Genomic DNA, 22,357 nt, shown 5'->3' on the forward strand with positions numbered 1-22,357 from the left:
GATATCTCCTTTGTCTTGGGATATTCTAACATTCCTTTTGATGTTGGCCTTTCTCTTTCAGTCCTTAAACATACCAATATTTCCCCATATTAATATAAACATTCTCTAGACCTTACAGGTACAGTGACCAAAGGATTGCCATCCTTTCCCTGTCTTTCCTTTCTGTCAAACTTCTTTAAAAAATAGCTAACCAGGCTGGCTATAGTTCATCTCCATTCACTCCTCAGCAGGTGATAATTGCCTTGGGCCCCCTCTCTCCTGACAACACTCTTGCAGAGATCACCCATGACTCCAAGTGACCAGTGCCAATGGATACTTCTGTGTCTTTGTCTGACCTGGACCCCTCTGCTTTGTCTCAGAGATCACGGAGTGGATTGCTCTCTTCTCCTTGAAACTCAGTCTTTGTTTCTGACTCTCTTCTTGCTTCCTGCCCTTCCTGTCTTTCTTGGGTTCCTTTTTCTCAACTCTTTCCTTAAACATCAGGGACTCTACGTTCTGACCAGAGCCTACTGCCTCTCACACTGGTCACACATTTTTTTTTTAAATATATTTTATTGATTTTTTACAGAGAGGAAGGGAGAGAGATAGAGAGCTAGAAACATCGATGAGAGAGAAACATTGATCAGCTGCCTCCTGCACATCTCCTATTGGGGATGTGCCCGCAACCCAGGTACATGCCCTTGACCGGAATCGAACCTGGGACCTTTCAGTCCGCAGGCCGACGCTCTATCCACTGAGCCAAACCGGTTTCGGCTGGTCACACATTTTTATCCTAAAGTCTGTGATAAAACAAAAGGCTTTGCTTAAGTCAGTGCCCTAGAGGATTTGCTAAAGAACTCATAACTACTAGATTGCTCATGGCTCTTTCCTGCTGTGGACATTAGTCAGACATAAGCCTAGGCTCTCACATACTCCCATGATCACAACCCTGACTGCTGGTCTCCAGCAAAATATGAACTAACCAGTAAGTTATGAAAGACAATCACAATTGATCTCCACACAGTTTTCTTTAATTTCATAAATATTGTTATAGGATATTGACATGGTCATCAAAGGCAATATTTACTGAAAATTTACTCTGTGTCAGCACTGGACCGTGTATTCCTGACTACACCTCATTTACATTTCACAGTGGTTCCAGAAATCATGATGGAGACTCATAATCTAGTTCTCATTACTGTCTCCATTTTATGGATGAGGAAACCGACACTCAGAGCACTTAAGTAATTTTTCCTGGTTACACAGCCAACAGGTGGCTGCTATTATACAATGCCAGCATCAACCTCCTTAACCAAAGAAGCTAAACCCACACCTGTAGTTTCCAAGTAAAAATGCAAAGATGGCTTGTTCTCCAAAAATTTCACCATTTCCTGTCTATCCCTGTATGCGTTGTTTCTCCATTTCTCTTCTCATGATCCTAATTTTGGAAAAGTCATTTGGATTCTGGACATTCTATGCCTGAATTTGATACATTATGTGGCCTCCCTCCCGGGTGTGACCTCATATTTTCCTCCATTTCGCTGGTAGAATGAATTGGCCACTTCAACCCTATACATCAGATCAGCTAAATTCTAACTCTTTCCTTTTCGTTTTGTTCTCTGTACTCTGCTTGTTTCTCTCAGCATTTCTTTAATGATGCTAACAATACATTAAAATGAAGGTTCTGAACATATGGTGCTCAGAGTTCAATGATGTGCAAGGATTCCGTAAAGCTAATTCAGAAAAACCATGTGCCACGTTGACATGGAGTTCATATTTTAAAGCACAGCTTGTAGATGTGGCCGCACAAGATAATTTGATCCAAGGCAGACAAAGATATCAAAACCTTACCAAAAGATTTTTCAACCGTATAAACTTCCTACCTTAGTTTTAAATATTGTTTTGCATGAGAATATTTACAACGGGGAAGTGAAACCTGCAAGTCCCTCCTCTGCCTTCTGCAAACACAGATAGCAGAGAAGGGGGCATGGTCATGTAGCCAGGAATTTCACCTGCAGAGAAGGGGGCATGGTCATGTAGTCAGGAATTTCACCTGCAGAGAAGGGGGCATGGTCATGTAGCCAGGAATTTCACCTCATCCAGGAAAGGCTGACTGTGGCCTTGACCATCCAATCTCAGAAGACTCTGTAACCCCTTTCCCAAAATAAATAAAAAAAATTACTGAAACTCTCAGGAATGATGAAAACAGCTTTTGGACTATGGAACTTTCCCACCCAGTGGTCTAGTTAAAATAGTATCCATTTAAGGTTATTATTTTCTAAGAAACCAGGGCCTCAAAACTGTGCTCAGTATGCGCCCAAAGCAAGCTTATCTCTGATTCAGGCAGCCCTTGCCTGGCTGAGTATTTATCTGTGCATGGCAGGTACATTTTGTTAATGAAGTATTTCTCACGCACAGAAATATTGGCTGCTGTGCTCAGCCACCTTTGCAACTGTCGCTCATTCTTATCAGACCCCAGCAGCTGGCAGCTCCAGGGCGGGTTTACAGCAGAACTTGTCAGACACTGATGTGAACAGGAATCATCACTGCACCTTGCTGAGATGCAGAATCTGAATCAATAGGTCTGGGAGGTGGGGGCCCTGAGATTCTGCTTTTCTAACAAGCTCCCAGATGATGCCAATGTTAGACCCTTACTTTCAGTAGCCAGGGTTTGAATGAAACTTTCTCTGTCTGTCCTTACTGGTAAATATTTTAGCTCCAATGAAACAAGCAAGTAAGTGAACCATGTTAACGATGAAATAATCACAAGAGCAAAACTCTTTGAGATATCAATAAAACTTGGACCTTTCATTTATGGGGTTTGGGGTGCCAAATAATTGTCTTGGTGTTTACTTTTGTTTTCCACTTGGATCTAGGGTGCTCCAGGATGTCCAGGACTCACTGGTCCCAAAGGTGTAAGGGTTAGTAGTCCAACCTGATTGCTTAATGAATTCTTTTTTTTGAAAGTATTGCAGTGTAGAAGTTATACAAATATCATGAAGGAGTACATTGTTTATGGTGCACTTCTATAGATGAAGTTCAAGAACAGGTAAAATTATAATGGTACAAGTCACAAGATAGTGGTGACTACGTGGGGTTGGTTCTAACTGATGGAAAAGGCATGAGAGAACCATCTGGAGTGATGTCTGTGTCTGGATGGGCATTGATAACACGAATGTGCACACACGCACGTATTGGTGGTCATGGAAGATTGGAGCACTGGACTCTAATCAATTTACACCTTTAAAGTCTACCCCCAAAAGCCTAAAACAATTGTAATCATCTCTTTTTAAAATTGATATAAATATAAGATTTACAAAAGTTTGACAAACCTTTTTTTGTGTTTTAAGTAGTTTTTAGCCATTCCAAATTATAGTTGCAGGAGGGGGCTATTGGAATGGTAAATAATTTTCTGTTTATAAGTTGAACATTTCAAGTGTTTTTCTTGCCACCCTTCCCTTTTCTATGCCTTCAGGGAATATCTGGATTACCAGGATTTTCAGGTCCTCCTGGACTTCCGGTAAGTAATGGGGAAAATGTGTAACTGAAAAATAAAAAGTAAGCTCATTTTAATAAAGATGTTAAATCAATAGCACAAGGAAATAGGTATTGATAAATTTGCTACATGATGAAGATGGCACAATAGAATAGCATAATGTGTTAGTGTGGATTGGTAGATCATACAAATCAAATTGTATTTCTTGAAAAACTAGAATAGACTAGAATAGACTAAAATAGAATAATAGAATAGAATAGAAGAATAAAACAGAAGATTAGACTAGAATAGAAAAATAGAATAGAAAGAATAGAATAGAACAACTGCTTAATAACATTCTATCTAATAATAGACAAACATGGTAATTGACCATACCTTCGCTACGCCTCCTATTGGCTAATCGGCATGATATGCAAATTAACTGCCAACAAAGATGGCGGCTAATTTGCATACTGCAGGCAGGGCGGGACAGCGCCATCCTGCCTGCCCCGCCACCGTCTGGGCCTGCTATCTGCGACCCGGGGCAGCAGGCGTCCGTGTGCGACCCAACCCGGGGCGGCCGGGCGGTGCAGCAGAGATCGGCCAGCCCACCCGGCCTCCATCTGGGCATCCCGTGTGTGACCCGACCCGGGGTGGCAGGCGGGGCAGCAGCGATCGGCCGGCCTGCCCGGGTGTCCTGTGTGGGACCCGTCCCGGGGCGGCGCCCCAACCCTCGGATTGGCCCTGCCATGTGTGCGCGACCCGGGGAGGTGCCCCAACCCCCAGATCGGCCCTGCCGTGTGGGTGACCCGGGCAGGCGGGGCAGGCACCGAGGATCGGGCCTGCTATCTGCCACCCAGGGAGCGGGCCTAAGCCAGCAGGTAGTTATCTCCCAAGGGGTCCCAGACTGTGAGAGGGCACAAGTGGGGCTGAGGGACATCCCCCCTCACACCCCCTCCCCTGCCAGTACACAAATTTTTGTGCACCGGGACTCTAGTATAATTATAAAATAGTTGCCTCTGAGCACATTTCCCTCTTCTTTTTCCTTTCCTTTCCCCCAGCTTAGAACAGCATGTTAAGGGATTTCGTGTTATATAGAAAGGCCTTTTGTTTTATTTACAATATCTGTACCTCACTTGATAATTCTTTGTTTTAATTAGCCCATTTTATTTCCTATTTTTGTTTAAATTATTTTCTAAAATGACTACATTTACTGCTTAAATATTTAAATAATCATTTATATTTAAATAACTATCTAAATTAGCCCCTCATTTCCCTCACGTTGGCTTCCTCGTTGTTTCCACCTGGTCCCAGGGCCTGGTTGCTTCTCCTTTTGAAACTTACTCTGTTTTCAGGGCATCCCCGGCTATCCTGGACCTTACGGTCCTGCTGGCTTACCAGGATGCAATGGTTCTAAGGTATGTACTTCTTACACAGGACTTGATCTGTCAATGTTTTGCTGAATGACTTAATCAAGCTGAAGTAGCAATGAGATGGGTTAGACTTTCCTGGAAACATTCTTTTAACCAGAACCAATGGTACTTGTCTTCAGGGCAGAAATGTGATTTTTGAACCAGGAACCTACCTATTTCCTTTTTTCCTATGCCTTGATTTCTGATTGTCTTTTTTTAAAATATATTTTATTGATTTTTTGCAGAGAGGAAGGGAGAGGGATAGAGTTAGAAACATCGATGAGAGAGAAACATTGATTAGCTGCCTCCTGCACACCTCCTACTGAAGATGTGCCTGCAACCAAGGTACATGCCCTTGACCGGAATCGATCCTCAGTCCACAGGCCGACGCTCTATCCACTGAGCCAAACCGGCCAGGGCTCTGATTGTCTTTTGAGGAAGTTCTTTTCTATTTGCCCACAGAAAGATAACAAGTTATTTTGATCTGAGGTTGTGAGTGTATATAAATCAGAAACTCAAGCTGGGAATGCAAGGTATGTCTTTGGAGAAGAGGGACTGAGCTTTCCTATGTTCATTCGTCTCCTCGGTTTCCTGACTGCCTGCTCCTCTTCCCAGAGTGGTGGCCAGGAAAGAACTAATCCCTGAGGTTTCAAGGAAACAGCAATTAAACAGTTCTTGACACAATTAAGCTTTCACCATTTATGCACAATTTGAGAAACAAATTTTAATCCTGTTTTCAATTAAAATAATGGTTTTCTGGCCTTCAGACTCATGACCCAGTATCCATAAGGCACTTTGGTTACTTTGTCTAGCTTTACCACTGCAGGGTTGGAAGAGAGAAACAGGGAAAATATCTCAATAGGCTGTTTTGGAACAAGTAAGAAGAATGACAAGTTTTGTATGGTCTTTCTTCCAGGGTGAACAAGGTTTCCCAGGATTTCCAGGGACACCAGGCTACCCAGGGGTCCCGGTAGGTTTTCATTTCTCTCATCAGAAACATAAAGTGAAATGTAAGTGGTTTAGTCCAGAATGGCCGTGTATTGAAATCCATCATGGGGATGTCTGGTGCAGCCAATAGTAAACACTAAACTGATAGTTGGGGAATGAATGAACAAATGATTTATGAGTTCAGGTTTACACGTTGAGACTTTTTTGTGATTTAAAGGAATACAGTGGAGCTGAGTAGTAGGCAGAGGAGAGACTGGGAGGGGGTGACTCAAAGAGTGAGAGTGTGGGGTAGGAGGGTGGCTTAGAACCAGGACTTAAAGAGCTCCAGCATGTGACCTCTAGGTCAAGGAGAATAAACCTGTGAAGGAAGCATGACCCTGGTGGTAGAAGGAGACCAGGAGGCATGTATGATGGAAGGGCAGGAAAGACGTGTTTCAGTAGAGGACAGTGACAGACAGATAGCCGCCTAATGCTGCTGAGGAGTCCAGTAAGAGAGAAACTGACATTTTATCATCGACTTTAGCAATGTCAAAGTCATGGCAGAACTTAGCAAGGGAGACGTCCATCTTGGAGAGAGGTAGGTGGCAGCTGTGGGACTGAAGAATGAGTCAGAGATGAACAGAACAGGAGGTATGCAGATGACATGAAGAGAAGGGCAGTACTGCAGGGTAGAGGAAGATTTATGATAGACTTTGTCCAAATGAGAGTGACTTGAGCATGTTGTAAAGGCAGCAGGAAGTACACAGTAGAGGGAGAAGGTAGAACAGAGGGAGAAGTGGGATGTTGTTTACTTGATTTGTGTCTAGTGGTAAATATGCCACTTTTTTTCCTAGGGTGCCATTGGCTTAAAAGGAGAAAAGGTAAGACATCTGTGGTATGTTATTATTGAACATCTCTAATTGTACATATGAAAGGGACTTCTATTAAATAATGAGATATAAAAATTAAAAATGAGATTGCATCATTAATCCAGAATCCATAATACTTGAGATATCATATTTATTTCTATTGAACAACTTCTTCTATCTCTCGTCATAAGTATACAAGTTTCATATCATCCTTTAAGGAAATAGATCTGGGAGAAAAGAGCTGGCCTCGAGGCCAGGACCCACATTCCACATCCAGAATTGCCACCAATTCTGGTATCTTGGGAAACCCGTTATCATCCTTGTGTCTTCTTTCCTTCCTTGCACAGTAAATTTTTAATTTTAGAAACTATGAAAATGCTGTGACTTCTTCAAGATGAGATAACTAAGTCATTTCTCTAAGTATATACCCTGGTATCAATGAAAGAACATTCAAACCTATAGAGAAGTTTTGTGAGAGTTTGAGCCAAATTTTTGAGAACATGCCCAGAGCCAGCTCTCAAAGGATTGAAAAAATGCTGCAGAGAAGGCAGTTTTGCAGTTTCTTTTATGAATTTAGAATAAAGGGAGGAGACATAAGGAAGGTACATGAAACCCATTGGTGGTAGATTAAGGGAGTGGGAAAAAGCAAAACAAGGGAATCCCTAAAATTGGACACAAAGCAAAATAGAGAAACTTCTTTCACATGGGTGGGTACAGGAGAGTTAACATCTACAGCACATGGAGATGGTATTGGGCAACAGGATGACAATGAGGGGTTTTGATCTCACACTCTAGTGTCATCAATTGTGCCTTCGGGGGTCTAGAAAAGAAAATGACTCTGACATTTCAAAGGTATATCATCTTTGATGCGTAAGAACAGGGACAGGGCTCACTTAAGGTAAAAACTGACCTTTGCTAAGGAAGCTATCGGCCTGGGAGGTGACCTGCCCAGTTCAGAATTTGTGAACAGACCATCCTGCGTGGTTACTTTGGTCACTGAGCCTATCAGGTTGTTACATAGCCCCTTTTTCATTCACACTGGAAAGCACTTTTATCCTTGAAGTGGCATGACCCTGAATAAGCATGTAAAGGGGTTTTAAAGATATAACATTGATTATGTTCAATGAACTTCATTTTCAAGGGTGCTCCTGCTGAAGGAGAAGATGTAGAATATGATGGAAAAGGGGATCCCGGGCTGCCAGGAGCTCCAGGATTCCAGGTACAAGCACTTCAGAGAGCAGTCCTACCGTCCTCAGTGCCCCCTCTCCGTTTTCTACTGTGTGTGTGTGTGTGTGTGTGTGTGTGTGTGTGTGTGTCCTTCTCTCTCTTACCTTTCTCTCTCTCTCTCTCTCTCTCTCTCTCTCTCTCTCTCTCTCTCTCTCTCTCTCTCTCTCCACCTCTCCCTTTTCCCCTATATTTCTTGCTCATTCTCCTAAGAACATTTTTAATATACATATTTCTTCTATTTACATATGCACCTCATTTCATTCTAAAACATTCACCTTATAAGACACTACATGAAGCTGATGTAAAAAGATGATTTGTACATGTCTTTTCATCTTTTCTTAAGTCTCAGTGACCCAAGATTTCCTACATCTAAGGTGGAATCTCCAAGGAAGAGTTAGGTTCCACGTACTCCGTATTTGTTAAAACTCAAGGCTAGACTTGTATCGCACACTGAACACAATTTAAAACTGTAATGTTAAGTAATAGCTCTATCATAAAATTTGCATGATAGTAGATAACTGGTTTTTACTTAAACTGCAGCCATAAATGGAAGGTGTCATGCTTCTCAGGTCTTATTAAAATATTCTAATTCACTTAACTAATGGGCATTGTCCGTAGGTGAGTAGTACATTTACTCTTCTTATTTGTCTCTTAATTTGAAGGGTTTGCCGGGCCTCCCAGGTTTTCCTGGACCTGTGGGCCCCCCTGGCCCTCCGGGATTCTTTGTGAGTACTAAGTTGTCATTGCTGTAGACACTATAAACTAATGAAAGAGTTGTAGCTAAAACATTTAAACAGTTTTCTGACTTGGTGCATTTCCCCTTGTAATTATAATTTGTGGATTTTTTTAGGGCTTGCCAGGAACCATGGGGTCTCCAGGACTTAAGGTAAATTACAGTTCATAGGTCATATCAGCCATAACATCCTACCCAATGAGAAAGCCAAACCTTGTCTGATTCCACACATGGGTCAGTACAGCTATTATTAAAAAAAAAATAAAATCAATAAATAACAAATGTTGTTGAGGATGTGGACAGATGGAAACCCTTGTGTACTGTTGGTGGGAATGCTAATTGGTGCAGGCATTATAGTATGGAGGTTCATAAAAAATTAAAAATAGAGCTACCATGTGATTCAGCAATTCTAGTTCTAGGCATTTATCTAAAAAAAATGAAAACACTAAATCAAAAAATATATGCACCCCATTGCAACATTATTTACAATAGCCAAGATATGGAAGCAACATAGGTGTCTATATATAGATAAGTGGATAAAGAAGAGCAGATAAATGGAATATTATTCATCGATAAAAAAGAATGAAATCTCTCCATTTGCAACAACATGGATGGACCTAGAGGGTTTATGCTTTGTGAAATAAGCCAGACAGAGAAAGACAAATACTGTATGATTTCACTTATATGCAGAATCTAAAAAACAAAACAAATGAACAAATAACAAAAAAAACAGAAACAAACTCACAGATACAGAGAACAAACAGCGTTACTAGAGGGGTGAGATGAGGGTGAAAACAGTAAAGGGGAATATAAGGTACAAACTTCTTGTTATAAAATAATTAAGATATGGGGATATAATGTACAGAGTTAGTAATATCATAACAATTTTGTACGGTGACAGTTGGTTCTAGATTTATTGTGGTGATTACCTCGTAAGGTATATAAATGTAGAGTCATTATGTTGTATGCCTGAAACATATAATATTATATATCAACTATACTTTAATTTTTAAAAAAGAATACATTATTCCAAGATTAAATAAAATAACAATTGTGACCCGGTGGGGAAAAGTTAAAATATAAGTGTTCAGTTACAAATATTAGAACTTCAAAGGGTTTAGAAAATGTATTCGTATTCCTTTTTAAAAAATAATTTGGTTTTGTATTTCTTACAGGGTCACATGGGTGATAATGTGATTGGACAAAAAGGAGAACGGGTAATTTAAATACTATGGTTCATTTGTGGGCAATATATTTGAAGTTCCATAGCAATTAGCTATACATTTTATTCACTAAGTCACATTGAAATGAATGCATTTGTTGTGTCTCAAACTTTCATTTGCTGTTTTCCTACAAGAGCACTAATGGAGAAAAGTAGCTCTGTCAAACATAGTAAAGATAATGTTGTTTCCTTTTTAATTCTTGAGTATATTTATCTTTAGGGTGTGAAAGGATTAATAGGACCTCCTGGACCACCAGGAACTGTTATTGTGACACAGACTGGCCCAGATAACATAACGGTAACTCTTCAATTTTATTATTAGGATTGTGCCTTTCCATTTCCCTTACCTTTTTTTAATAAGTTCTGCCACCTAATCCCAGCTCAGCACAGTCCCCTCAGCCTTACAGAGCCTCAAGGTTTTATTTCTTCCCTATTTTATACTCATGAACCAGAAAATGTGAAATCTGAAGCAAGCAACTTCCAAGATTCTTGAAGGTAGAGCCCAGGGCCATTTTTGCTCACCCTTTACTCTCAGTCTTTCTCATTGTCACTAACACAGAGTGGGTATTTAGTGAGTATTTTTGAATAAATTATTACAAATTGGGTGTACAGCTCTGAGCCAATTGGATGGGGAGAACCTAAAGATATGGATGGAAGGGTGTCATAATTATAAGGGACATTTTATCCTGCTATCATAATCCCCAGGATAATTTGGGCCCCATTCCTCTCCAAGGACACTATAGTCTTGTATTTGGACATTACCATTTGCTTTCAGAGTACAGAGCTGAATCAAATGCTCAGAAGTGCACCACAATATCATACACCAATCCTGACACTAGGTTGATCCTGGAATATCTGGGAAGGGGGATGGAGAAGCAAGGAGGTAGCTAACAATTTTCTAGCAGATTAACTAAGAAATAAGCATAACACACTCTTATCTTATAAACTTATAATTCATTGTGTTTTAATAATAGGTTGATTGAGATATAATTCCCATGCCATAAATTTCATCTTCTTTATTCAATTCATGGATTTTAGTAATAATGAATTTTAACAGCTGTATTAGATATAAGTCAAGACCATAAAATGACTTATTTAGTGTATAATTCAATGGCTTTAGTATATTCATAGAGTTTCGCAACTATTACCACATTGAATTAGAACATTTGCATCACACCAAAGAGAAACCCCTTAGCCATCACTCTCCAATGTAATTTTTAATAATAGAAATTTCCAAAACAAAAGGTAAAACAAAACATAGTAAAATATAAAATGAAAAAATAAATAAATAATTCACTTCAAAGACTGGGTGTAGAAGGGGAATTGACCTAAAGGGAAAAAAACTAAATTTTCTAGAGGTAATTAACAAAAATAAAATTAATAAATTTTAAAATTTTTATTGGCTGAAAATTGATAGGAAAAATACCTTATCCTGACAAAAATCTAAACCTGAAAGATATCACCCAGGGTGGAGGAAATGAGTTTGAAGGAAATGATGCCCTCAAGAGAAGACGCACATTGGAAAAAAAATAATCAATAAAACATGATAAAAGCAAAAACAAATGTGATTAATAAATCAAATTCTTCTTGTAACATTTACTCAGAAAATAATTGATCACAATTAAAAATCTTTTCAATATATTAAAAATGAAGGTAAAATACATTAGAAATGATGTGATTGTGCTTATAGAAAGCTGATTCAATGTAGTTTGATTTAAAAAAAGATACTTTATTTAAAAAATTAGTATATGACTTCAGTAGGTTCATAAGTATAAAATTCAAAATGTGAAAAATGATACTGTGTCATGTTAACAGGAAGTACATAGGTATTCTGTAAATCCAGTGTACTGAACAGATAGAGGACTTTTTCAAGTATAAGCAGTAAAATCTTGTTTGATCTGTTTGTAACGACCTTAAATTGTTTTTGTGGCAGGAACTCAAAGGGGAGAAGGGAGAAAAAGGCGCCATGGGCCAACCCGGACCTCCTGGACCCAGAGTAGGTCATTTAGAGTCATATTGTTCCTTTGAAACACAAACTAAAACCTTAGTGAACATTTTGATGTCTGACCTATCTTCAAATCTTAAGATTAGTTGAAGATCAATAGTATTTTACCACAGAGGTCATGAACATAGAAATTATTTTATGACCACTTCTAGCTGAAATCCTAGCACTGTTTCACCCATCTTAGAATTTATCTTCAGTATCTTGTTTTTTTAGCATCTGTTTTTTAATTAATTAATTAATATTTATAAATAAGACTTCCCTCTTAGATGACCCATCATTTCAATATTTTTAAATGTAGCAGAATAATCAGAAGGGGAAGGTGAATAAAAATCAATGTAAGTCAAAAATCAATAATTTGTAAAACTTGACATAACTCTCATTAATACAGGGACCACCAGGAGACTCTTATGGATCAGAAAAAGGTGCCCCTGGAGAACCTGGTTCACAGGTAAATTAGGAAATTCATTGTCATATGCCGCCTCCATTGGGCAGCATTTAGGACTCTTTAGGTGGCAACTATAACATGGCCAACTCAAACTAGCTTAGATTTTTTTAAATGTTTGGGAAGTGAAATTTATTTGTTCAAGTATCTGAGAAGTTCAAGGCCTCCAGAGACTGAAACAATATGGGCGGGACTCTCTCCATTTCTCTTCTGCTCCTCTCTGTGTGTTTGCCTCATTCTCTACCAAATGATCTTCCATGTAGGGAGCAATGAGGAGAATGAGCAAGATGTAGCAACAAACAACTTCAGGTTAATAGCATCCAAGGAGAAAGAGTGTGTCCATATATAAAATCCCACAGAATTACTCTGATTGGCTCAGCTTGGGTCATGTGTTTAATTCTGGAAAAGTGACCATGTCCAGGAATAAAAGATACCACGATTGGCCAGGCCAGTGGGGCAGGGGACTCCTGTGGCTGACAGCCCCATCAGAACCACACAGAGAGAGGACAGCTCCAAAGGGCACTGGGCACACTGTGATGAGAAGTGAGATACGGGGAAGACAGAGCAGCAGGGGCCCTCTCTCCCACCCAGCTCTATTTTGAAGATTTAAACACACGTACATATTGTTTTAAAACTCAAAAAGAATATACTGGGAAAAGTACTTTTTTCTAAGAAGAAATATTGAACCAGTATGATTTTTAATTCTATATTGAGGGTAAATACCATAATAGTTCATCCAAGAGCCCTGTCTGTTTGGACATTGCAATGTACTTTTTATACATATATTTAAACACAGGCACACCTGGAATTCATGCAACTGGCAACATTTCAAATAAATAAATTGACTGTGAAACTTTTCACTTTCTGGGTTTTCTTGTCCACCTCTCAGCTCAGTGCTTGTTTGATTTTCCTTCCAAAGTTGGATGGACAGTATCAATTTAAGCTCTGCTCTTAATTTCCTCTCTTCCTTATTTCCCATTCCCACTGGTCTCTGCCTTCCCTGCAAGAGGAGATGTTTGCGTGTTCTGTGATTAATATTTGTCCTTCTAATAACTGGGAGGGAAGCATCAGTCAAGCTTTCTTGCTGAGGTTGAGAGGAGATGATTATCTCATTGAAGTTTTCCATGTTTATTAATATTATCCACATTTATTAGATTACATGTTTTTGCTTTATTTGTTTTTAGGGGAGACCTGGAAAAGACGGGGCCCCTGGGTTCCCTGGCACTAAGGTAAAGGCATGGTTTACCTGCTGACATAGTGAAAATGTCAATCCTATTAGATAAAGGATTTTTTTGAGAGTCACTTAATAGTTATAAGCTAACCAAAAGCATGTCATTTTTTAAAAATTACATTTGAGAATCATAGTTTTACACTAAAAAGAGAGAACAACTGAGCACATTTTCTTTTTCCAAAAAGTTCAAACTGTTCTGCTTCCAACAAAGAAATTGATCCCTGTGTCTTCTGACCCCCTTTCTTCGCTCTGTTCTTTAGGGAGCCAAAGGCAGCAGGGGCTTCCCTGGATTGAGGGGTGAAGATGGCATTAAGGTAATCCCCTATCTCATGTTCTATCTTCAGCCTTTTTCAATTGGTTGGGTTTTGCCCACTTTTTCCCATCACACCCTGGAACTAGGTACAAGAAATTGCAATCATTGTTCTTTAAAATACCTTAGTATATTTAATAAGAAATGAGAGATGTAGCAACTTTACTTAAGCACTTGAAGGTCTGTCTAGTGGAAAAGATATTAAATTTATTCTATGTAGTAGAATCTTAGGACCAGTGAGATTTCAGCTCCCCACGTGGAAGAAGCTGGAAAGGGCCTGGGATTGTAGAAAGTTTTGGGTCATTGGAGATCAAGCATAAGGATAAGTGGCTCCATGAGTCTCAGGCTGGGTCATTACACACTAAAAAGTCATCATCAATTAGTTGTGAAGTGTATTCCACATGGTTTCTTTCTGACAACATGTTGCAGACATATTCAAATAATTTTCATATGTAGGTATATGTGCAAATTCAAGGTTGATCTTCTAATAATACCACTGCCAGTAGAATTCTGAAATGCCCTCTTCAGTAGATAGGAAAGGGGGTTGGTTACCATTGGGATTCTGGGAACTGCATACAACCCATAGCCTGGTGATCCAGTTCCTCTAATCTGGGAGAGAATGGGGGAGTGGACAATGCATGTGGACACCCTTTGAAGGGAGTGTCATGAAAGAAACCTGGAGAACCACCAGAACAACCACCTCTTCAGAACCTTGCTGATGGGACTCTTGACCCAGAGACAGCCCTCCAGGAAAATAATCTAAAGTTTGTATATTACATAGAAATAACATTACTTTGAGCATTGATTTCTTGTTTACCTGTGCATTTTGCTTTTTAAGTCTACCAAATGTGTAAATACTTTTGATGACTGTACCCATAATTGTAATTGTTTTTTGCCATAGGGGTGGAAAGGGGACATTGGCCCTCCAGGATTTCGTGGCCCAGTAAGTATCATTAAAGACAATGTCAATGTCATATTTGATCAAGGAAATTTTGAATCAGGGTCTCTCATAAATGGTTATGATAGAGATTATAGTATTTATTTTTTTATCAAACCAGGGCAAAACAATAGCTGTATTTCTACTTGGTCTTTGATATGCACTAGTAGTACCCATCCTGGGCTATGGGGACGAAGGATCAGATCTGGCCCAAGGGGATCCTGAATCCTGAATAGAGTAGGAGGACAGATGGCCACCCAGTGGTGAGGGAGCCAGCTCCACCCTCTCCAGCTAGTCATGACAAGTGCACCTTCAGGCAGCAGGAAAAGCTCAGGTTTCATGCAGGGTCAGCAAACACCAATCACCCAGCCCAAGCTCCATCTCAGCAGACCATCTCTTCCTTGCAGTGAGGACATGGATGTGATGGCTGTCAGCTTCTGGCTGCAGGGTGGCCTCATTCTATATTCTGTGATTCTGCAGCTTAAGGAGAGGAATAAAAGGGATCCAGGCTCTGAGTCCTGGTATCTGTTCCTCTCCTCCCTCAAAAGACAGTGCTCCTCACATGCAATGTGCTGAGCAGGGCCGCCATTTCTTCATTGAGTAGGTTTGACAGTACAGTGTATGGTACAAGAGTCATGGGGAGAGGAGCTGTCCTATTGCACATGCAGTTCTCAGACCCCTCAGACAAGCAATTTAACTTGGTCACTGGAGGAGGGTCCTGGAAACCTGCATCTTTATACTACAAGCAAATGATTCAAATGCGAGTAGTCCCAAAACACTTTTATGGAGTTGCCAGGAAGATGAAATGGGCTATTTTGTGAATGCTCTTAGCCAACACTCTGCAGGCACACAGAGGTCATTGTAAATTTTACGAAGAAGATTATTACATTACTAGAGGCTTGATGCACAAAATTCGTGCAAGGGCCTTGGCCCCGGCCCCCGCCCACTGCCACCGTGGCCAGGGCCTCTGCTGCCTCTGCCTTGGTCCCCGCCCGCTGTGGCTTTGTCGGGAAGGAAGGATGTCCAGAAGGATGTCCGGGCTAATTAGCATGTTACACTTTTATTGTTACAGATTATTATTGCTATTATTATGCATTCTTTTTGTTATTTTCTACTTGTTGCTTAACCACAAAGTTCTTGTTACCTCATCTTTCAATAAGTCAACAAAGAATTGCCCCATGTAAAATATGAAAAAAACAGAGTTTTTTAAAAACCTTTTACATTTTCATCTTCTCTTCAAGATAAATGGACTGAATTCTAAGTGAAATCTACTTTTCCAATTGCACTTTAGAGGAAGTCTAAGCATTTTTAGCTCACTCTGTATTGTCTCATGCTCAACTCTATATAACTGCAGCATCTACTACCATCAGAGGAAATTGCTTAGGAATTAGATGGTTAAAGAGACCAGAAGTAGGTCCATAGAATATGTCAGAAACAGTAGTACTTATTGTAGGTCAATGGTGTCCTGAAAGTTAATGAAACAGTCAATAGAGTACTGTTTGATGTGTAGATCTGAGAAAAAATGAATTCAGTGCATCAGGACAAGCATTTTCAAAAAGTGAAATAGAACAGAATAAATTTATCAGAGTTGATCATATTCATAAGGTAAATCACTATTTTGTGAAACTTTAATATCTGTGTACCTAGTCACACATACATAGATATATCTGTCTGTATGGATATATATGTAAATATAAATGAAATATATGATTCCATACCAGAAATATCAACTTTTATCTCTAAATTTATCCATCCCATATACATGACTACCCTATTTCTGCTAACACATAAGCCTATGAATTGAGAAAAATGAGGAAAGTATCATTTTGGCTAAAAAGAATAAATTGAAGTCATTGCATTTGGCGAATGTCCATAAATAGCTATTCTTTCTTTTTCTTCATTTCTTTTTCCTTTAAGACAGAATATTATGATGCATACGCAGTAAAGGGAGATGAAGGAACTCCAGGCCCTCCAGGGCCCAAAGGAGCGCGTGGCCCACAGGGTGAGAATAAATTCCTTTCTGAAGCATTTGCTGACCATTGTCATCTTTCAAGGTAACACAACTTGTGCTTATAGACCTAGAATTTGCAGGGGGAGAAGGGAAGTCTCCTCATTTTCATGGATGGTGGTATTTTTTTGGTGTCTCCTAATTTCTATACAGAACTTGAAAAATTTATGTGAAACTTTTGAATGAAAATACCAAAAAGTCATTAAATTAACTTCATGCAGGAAATCACGAAGTTCAAGTCTGGCAAGCAGACACTAACATGGTCCAAGGGCAGGACCAGGGAGTGTAAGAAATCTGTTATCTCAGCGGGATTACAGATGTGAAAATGGGGACCTGAATGGCTGGAATTTGAGCAAATCCACACCAACAGTGGCCAGGGGTGACTGAACCCCTGGTTTCCTGATGCCTGGCACCATGAATTAAAGTCACACTTACTTATCTTCTACCCCCTTTGATGGATTGGAAAGGTCTCGGCCACGAGCTCTCTCATCTCTGGCTGCACCTTAGAACCCCTGGGACTTCTTCACTGATGCCCACATAAGGGCCCCCCTGTGACTCTGATTTGTCAGGAGGAAGGCTCTGGACATGAGCAGATTGTGAAAGTGCCTCGGATTATTCTAATGTGCAGCAGGATTGAGAACACTAATCTAGGCAAATTATTGGTTTAAACAAGATTTTTCAAAGGAGATTTGTGCTTAAAGGAAAAATTCCCAGTGTATTTAAATAAATGGACAGATACATTTAGATATAGATTTTTAAGGCAATTTTAGAGCTAGAAGCAGTCTGAGGTGGGACACCAGCTCAAACTACAGATCCTTAACAATTCCAGCTGTTTGCTTTTCTTGTATCTGAACCATCCCAGCAAAGTACACACAGAGCAGGCTCTTAGTGAGTTTCTGCTGAATTATTTGAAAAGGTTATCTGAGATTTGTTTCTTCTCTGCAGTTTGTCTAAATAAGTAAAGTTTTCTAATATGTATCTATATGAGAATGGAGAAAAAGTATGGAAAATATTTATCATTAGTTATTATTATATTATAACCCAAGATTGCAAAAATGGGGTGACAGGGTATTTATTTCTTCATAAGCAATTTATTGCTGTTCTGTATTCATAGGTCCCAGTGGCCTCCCGGAGATCCTGGAAGGCCTGGTATGTACATGTTTCTCAGGGTATCAACAGAAATGCTATTAAAAAGTAAAATACACTGCTCTCTAGTAAGTTTGCATTATTTACGGAAGGCAAATCTTTCGTTAATTGGTATAAAAGTGTTTGCAAATTTTTACTTGTGAAAAGGAAGTGAAAAATTACACAGTGTTGTAGAAATGCTCTTTTTCACTTCTCAGTGGTTTTAACTAAGTGTAAGACAGCAAACTAGGTATATGAGAAGAAGCCTTAAAACTCAGAGAAGACACAGAGAGAAAAACTAGTTTGATGGTGATTAGCTTGGTTAAAAATCATAGTTTTCAAGTTGCATCAGAATTCATAGGTTGTACTTTTTTATGTGACATTTTAAATTTTACAATATATTGTTTATAGAAACATAGACAATTCCGTAAAGTGTAGAAGCATCCATGAGTCATTAGTGTGGTTGCCTCTTGAGAAAGGAAGGAGAAATAGGATCAAGGATGGTTCCACAGAGGCTGCAATTATAACTGTAATGATGTGATGTGTCCTTTTGTAAAGGAAGAGTAACTAAGAAAAAAAATAGCAAACATTTGATAAGCTTTGCCATCCACTATATTTTTCTTTATACCATGTTGTACATTTAAACTATTTCCTAATTTGGAAAATGAATTGTAATTAAGCAGATTGCAGAAGTATGTATATATTATCATCCTAGTGGGAAAATAGGTGAATGGATAAATATTATGTGTACTTGCATGTGCATAAAAACATATACATCAAACTATAGACAGTGGGTATCTCTTGAAGTTACAATGGGACAAAAGGGTATTTCAGAGGACTGGCCAAAGGTTACAGAAGACTTCTTTTTACATGCCTGGCCCCTAAGTAATGAATAGATAGGCTCCTTCAAGAAGCCAGTGAGTGAAAATTATAAAGCTCTAAAGCAGTGTCAGTCAGAGGCATTTACCTTTATGCCCAAATCCTTCTGCTCAATAATCAGAAATAATCAGATTTTTCTCAGCCCCTTGGTGATGAGGTCTCTCTGCTTAACAATTAAACCGTTTTTGAGTCAGAGATTCAAGACTTCCCCCGTCCACACATCCTCATCATCTTAGGAGAGATAGATGAAATGCATTTTGTACCACCGGGCCTGGCATCTCTCCTAAGAGGTGCCTCCTCCCCCAGCACGCCCTTCCATATCTAAGACAATTGGCAGGAATGAAGTCCAATTACAACTTTCTTTCTTCTTTGGGACACTACAAAGTAGGCATCTCATAGTCTCTAATTTAAAAGTCTACAAAGTAGTATATCCTATATAATAAAAGGCTAACACAAATTGACCGAATGGTGGAATGACCGGTCGCTATGATGCACACTGACCACCAGGGGGCAGATGCTAAATGCAGGAGCTGCCCCCTGGAGGTCAGTGCGCTCCCACAGGGGGAGTGCCACTCAGCCAGAAGCCGGGCTCTCAGCTTTCCTGCCTCCGTGGCAGCACTAAGGATGTCCAACTGTTGGCTTAGGCCCGTGGGGGAGTGGGTCTAAGCTGTCAGACGGACATACCCCGAGGGCTCCCAGGCTGCAAGAGGGCACAGGCCATGCTGAGGGACCCCCCCCCCGCCACACACACACCAAGTGCATGAATTTCATGCACCAGGCCTCTAATATTGAAGAATTCTCATGAAGTCCTTTTAAGTAAAAGGACTACTGTGCACCCCAAATTCTGTTTCAGTCTCTTGTAATAAACGACATAAATTAGCTTGTGGGCATGGAGAGTTCTGAGCTCTGCTGTTCTGTGATCATTTAATAAGGTCACATGAAGAAAGGAAGATACTCTTAATTTTATATGCTTAATATACCTTTCAGTGGTGCAACTGTTATAAATCAGAATACATCACATTTTGCAATTGAAAATAATCATATATTAATCAGGGAAAAAACGAAAATGTAATAAATTGATTATTTTCCTCCAAGGGTCATCAAAGCCTGGCCTCAGAGGAGCCCCTGGACCACCAGGCATGAAAGGAAGTAAAGGGGAGCGAGGACCCCCAGGAAAGGATGCAGTGGGGCCTCCCGGGGCCCCGGGTTGTCCTGGTTCACCGGGCCCTCCAGGGCTGCCGGGACCTCCAGGACCACCAGGTAAAGATGCCTAATGGGTCCGTTTTGTGTACATTGCCCAGTGACAGGTGTGTGCGCATCAGAGGCAGAGGGCCTCACTTGGAGCTTGGCCGTCAGCCTGTGTGAATCTTAGCAGTTAGCTTTCCACTGGTTTCGTTTTATCAGCTCTGTGGAAACAACTATGGTGGCATGACTACTCTGCAAGTGCAGCAAAGCTTTACCTAGAGTTCCCACAGACGGCAGAGTGAGAGACAGGGACACGAGTTACGGGGCAGGGAAGGAGTGACGATGATCAGGTTGGCCTAGACCAAGGGCAACTGCTTGTTCAGTCCCTGGAGACTGTCTTCCAAGAAGCTGTGTAACTTTGTCTCAGGATAACCTGTCCCAGGGGAGAAAGAGGCAAGAATTCATCCACTAGCTCCTACCTCTCCTGGGTCAAAGATATGCTCCCACAGCACTGGACTGCCCACCCCCCACACCTCCAGGCTGTGTTTGCCTGGCTCGCAGGGCATCCCATGCTTTGGCATCAGCAGGGAAGCCCCAGAGCAAGAGGCTGTAGGTGTGCAGTATGGGCTCAAGACAAGATGCTGCCAGGTGGAGTGGGTCGGAGACCACAGAGCTGGGGTCCTCAGGATTTAAAGTGGTACCTGGAGGTTCAGGTTCAGGTGTCCTTTCCTCTCCATCTCTCTGAAGAGCCACTCAGCATCTGTATTGGCTGATAGGTACATAGAACCTATGAAAATATATGCCACTCTTTGTATTTTAAATACCCTTCCTGGCAGGTGCCTGGCAGGTGCCTGGCAGGTCTTATGATTTATCCTCAACTCTCATAATAGCCTTAAGAATTTTCTGTGTCAGGGACTATTTAAAAGGAAAGAGACATTTTTTATAGACAATATGATTACAAATGTAGAGAATCCAAAAGAATAATCTGGAAGACTTTTAGTATTACTAAGACAATTCAGTTAAGTGTCTGGTTATGTGAGCAATATTTAAAAAAATGAAAATGAAAGCGTTTCTTTAGGCCAATGACAATTTAAGAAATTATCCCATTGATAAAGGATATAATGTCCAAGAATAAATCTGTCAAGCTAAGGTATAGACCTATATGGGATACAAAGCAAAATAAAACTAAACTAAAACTCTACTACTGATTTAATAATTCTTAGTCCTCCAAGTCTTTCTCAAGATATGGGCTGTGTCCTCATTTTATTGATGGCAAGCCTGATGTGCACAGTTCTTGTACCTAATGGATGCTAAAGTCAGTATCTGGCCCCCGTACCACTCCCTCTCCCCTTGGAGGCTGCCCTGGCTTGCTATCTTCTCTTGCTAAGCAACATCTGTCTGTCCACCCAGTTGCAGCTTCAAATTCAAGTCCTGCAGACAGTTTTCACTGAGCCTGCACCCTGAACACTCATGCTTAGCCCGGTTGTAGAATGTTTCACATTGCCCTGTCTTTGTCAGTTTCCTCTACAAGAATCAAAGCTCCTTGAGGTCAAGGACTGTGTCTTCTCTGCTGTTTAAGCCCCATCATTTGCTTAAAGGGGGATGGAACATTGTAGACACTCAACTATTTGTTGAATTAAGTATGAAATGAGTATGAACATGTGTTAAGTACATATAAATGTATAAATGTGTAAGTATACATATAAGTCTACATTAGGTATAAAACTGCCATCTGATTTTACTGTTTAAAGGTAACTATCCAGTCATCTTGAAGACACAGAAAACTGGATCACAAAAGGGCATTCTTTTCATAGTCAAGCAGACCTAATATAACGCACACCAAGTTCCACCCAAATTAAGTGTTTCCACTGTTACCTTGTTGCAATGACACTTTTGGCAGCTATAGGTACTGTTTTTAAATATTTAGTTTCATCAGCATTGCCTTCAACCTATATTTGAAATGGCAAGACCAAAAATTAGGTTATAGAACACAATAGTTTAAGAGAAGTCGCTATTCATGGTAACACTATAATAGCAAATAATATGTGGAAGACTGGGAAGAGCTTTCTTGGAGAGCTGCTTTAAGAATGAGAAACTCAGTCGGTGTGAACAAGCAGTGAGGAGGAAACAGGTGGCATCCTGAGTCAGAATTTTTTCCCCTCAGTATGTATTAAGCATCTACAATATATCAAGGAAATATACGTATATCATGTATTCAACATGCACAGAAGCACGAGATTTGACCCTTTGCCTAAAAATGCTAAAGGGATAGTCTTGGAGTAATTGGAAATAGTATAATAAGGTAAATGGGTTGCGTGTGTGATGAGAAACACCATATAAATATCACATGTGGGTGATGTGAAAGGAAAAGCTGATCAACACGCTTCAGCC

The 22,357-nt window shown here is 40.1% G+C and overlaps 1 protein-coding gene across 1 annotated transcript in view; it reads left to right on the plus strand.

Moving 5' to 3' along the window:
* Positions 1–22,357, plus strand: part of COL4A3 (collagen type IV alpha 3 chain) — a 120,528-nt gene that overhangs the window by 59,017 nt on the left and 39,154 nt on the right. Inside the window, exons 4-22 of the mRNA XM_023759123.1 lie at positions 2,856–2,900; positions 3,455–3,499; positions 4,810–4,872; positions 5,783–5,836; positions 6,648–6,674; positions 7,804–7,881; positions 8,552–8,614; positions 8,740–8,775; positions 9,798–9,839; positions 10,065–10,142; positions 11,778–11,840; positions 12,238–12,297; positions 13,476–13,520; positions 13,783–13,836; positions 14,734–14,775; positions 16,687–16,771; positions 17,052–17,062; positions 17,899–17,926; positions 19,877–20,041. Of these exons, the coding sequence (XP_023614891.1) occupies positions 2,856–2,900; positions 3,455–3,499; positions 4,810–4,872; positions 5,783–5,836; positions 6,648–6,674; positions 7,804–7,881; positions 8,552–8,614; positions 8,740–8,775; positions 9,798–9,839; positions 10,065–10,142; positions 11,778–11,840; positions 12,238–12,297; positions 13,476–13,520; positions 13,783–13,836; positions 14,734–14,775; positions 16,687–16,771; positions 17,052–17,062; positions 17,899–17,926; positions 19,877–20,041 (1,084 nt within the window). The remainder of the gene's footprint in view (positions 1–2,855; positions 2,901–3,454; positions 3,500–4,809; positions 4,873–5,782; positions 5,837–6,647; positions 6,675–7,803; positions 7,882–8,551; positions 8,615–8,739; positions 8,776–9,797; positions 9,840–10,064; positions 10,143–11,777; positions 11,841–12,237; positions 12,298–13,475; positions 13,521–13,782; positions 13,837–14,733; positions 14,776–16,686; positions 16,772–17,051; positions 17,063–17,898; positions 17,927–19,876; positions 20,042–22,357) is intronic.

This window comes from Myotis lucifugus, unplaced genomic scaffold (genome assembly GCF_000147115.1).
Source record: "Myotis lucifugus unplaced genomic scaffold, Myoluc2.0 scaffold_3, whole genome shotgun sequence".
NCBI lineage: Eukaryota > Metazoa > Chordata > Mammalia > Chiroptera > Vespertilionidae > Myotis > Myotis lucifugus.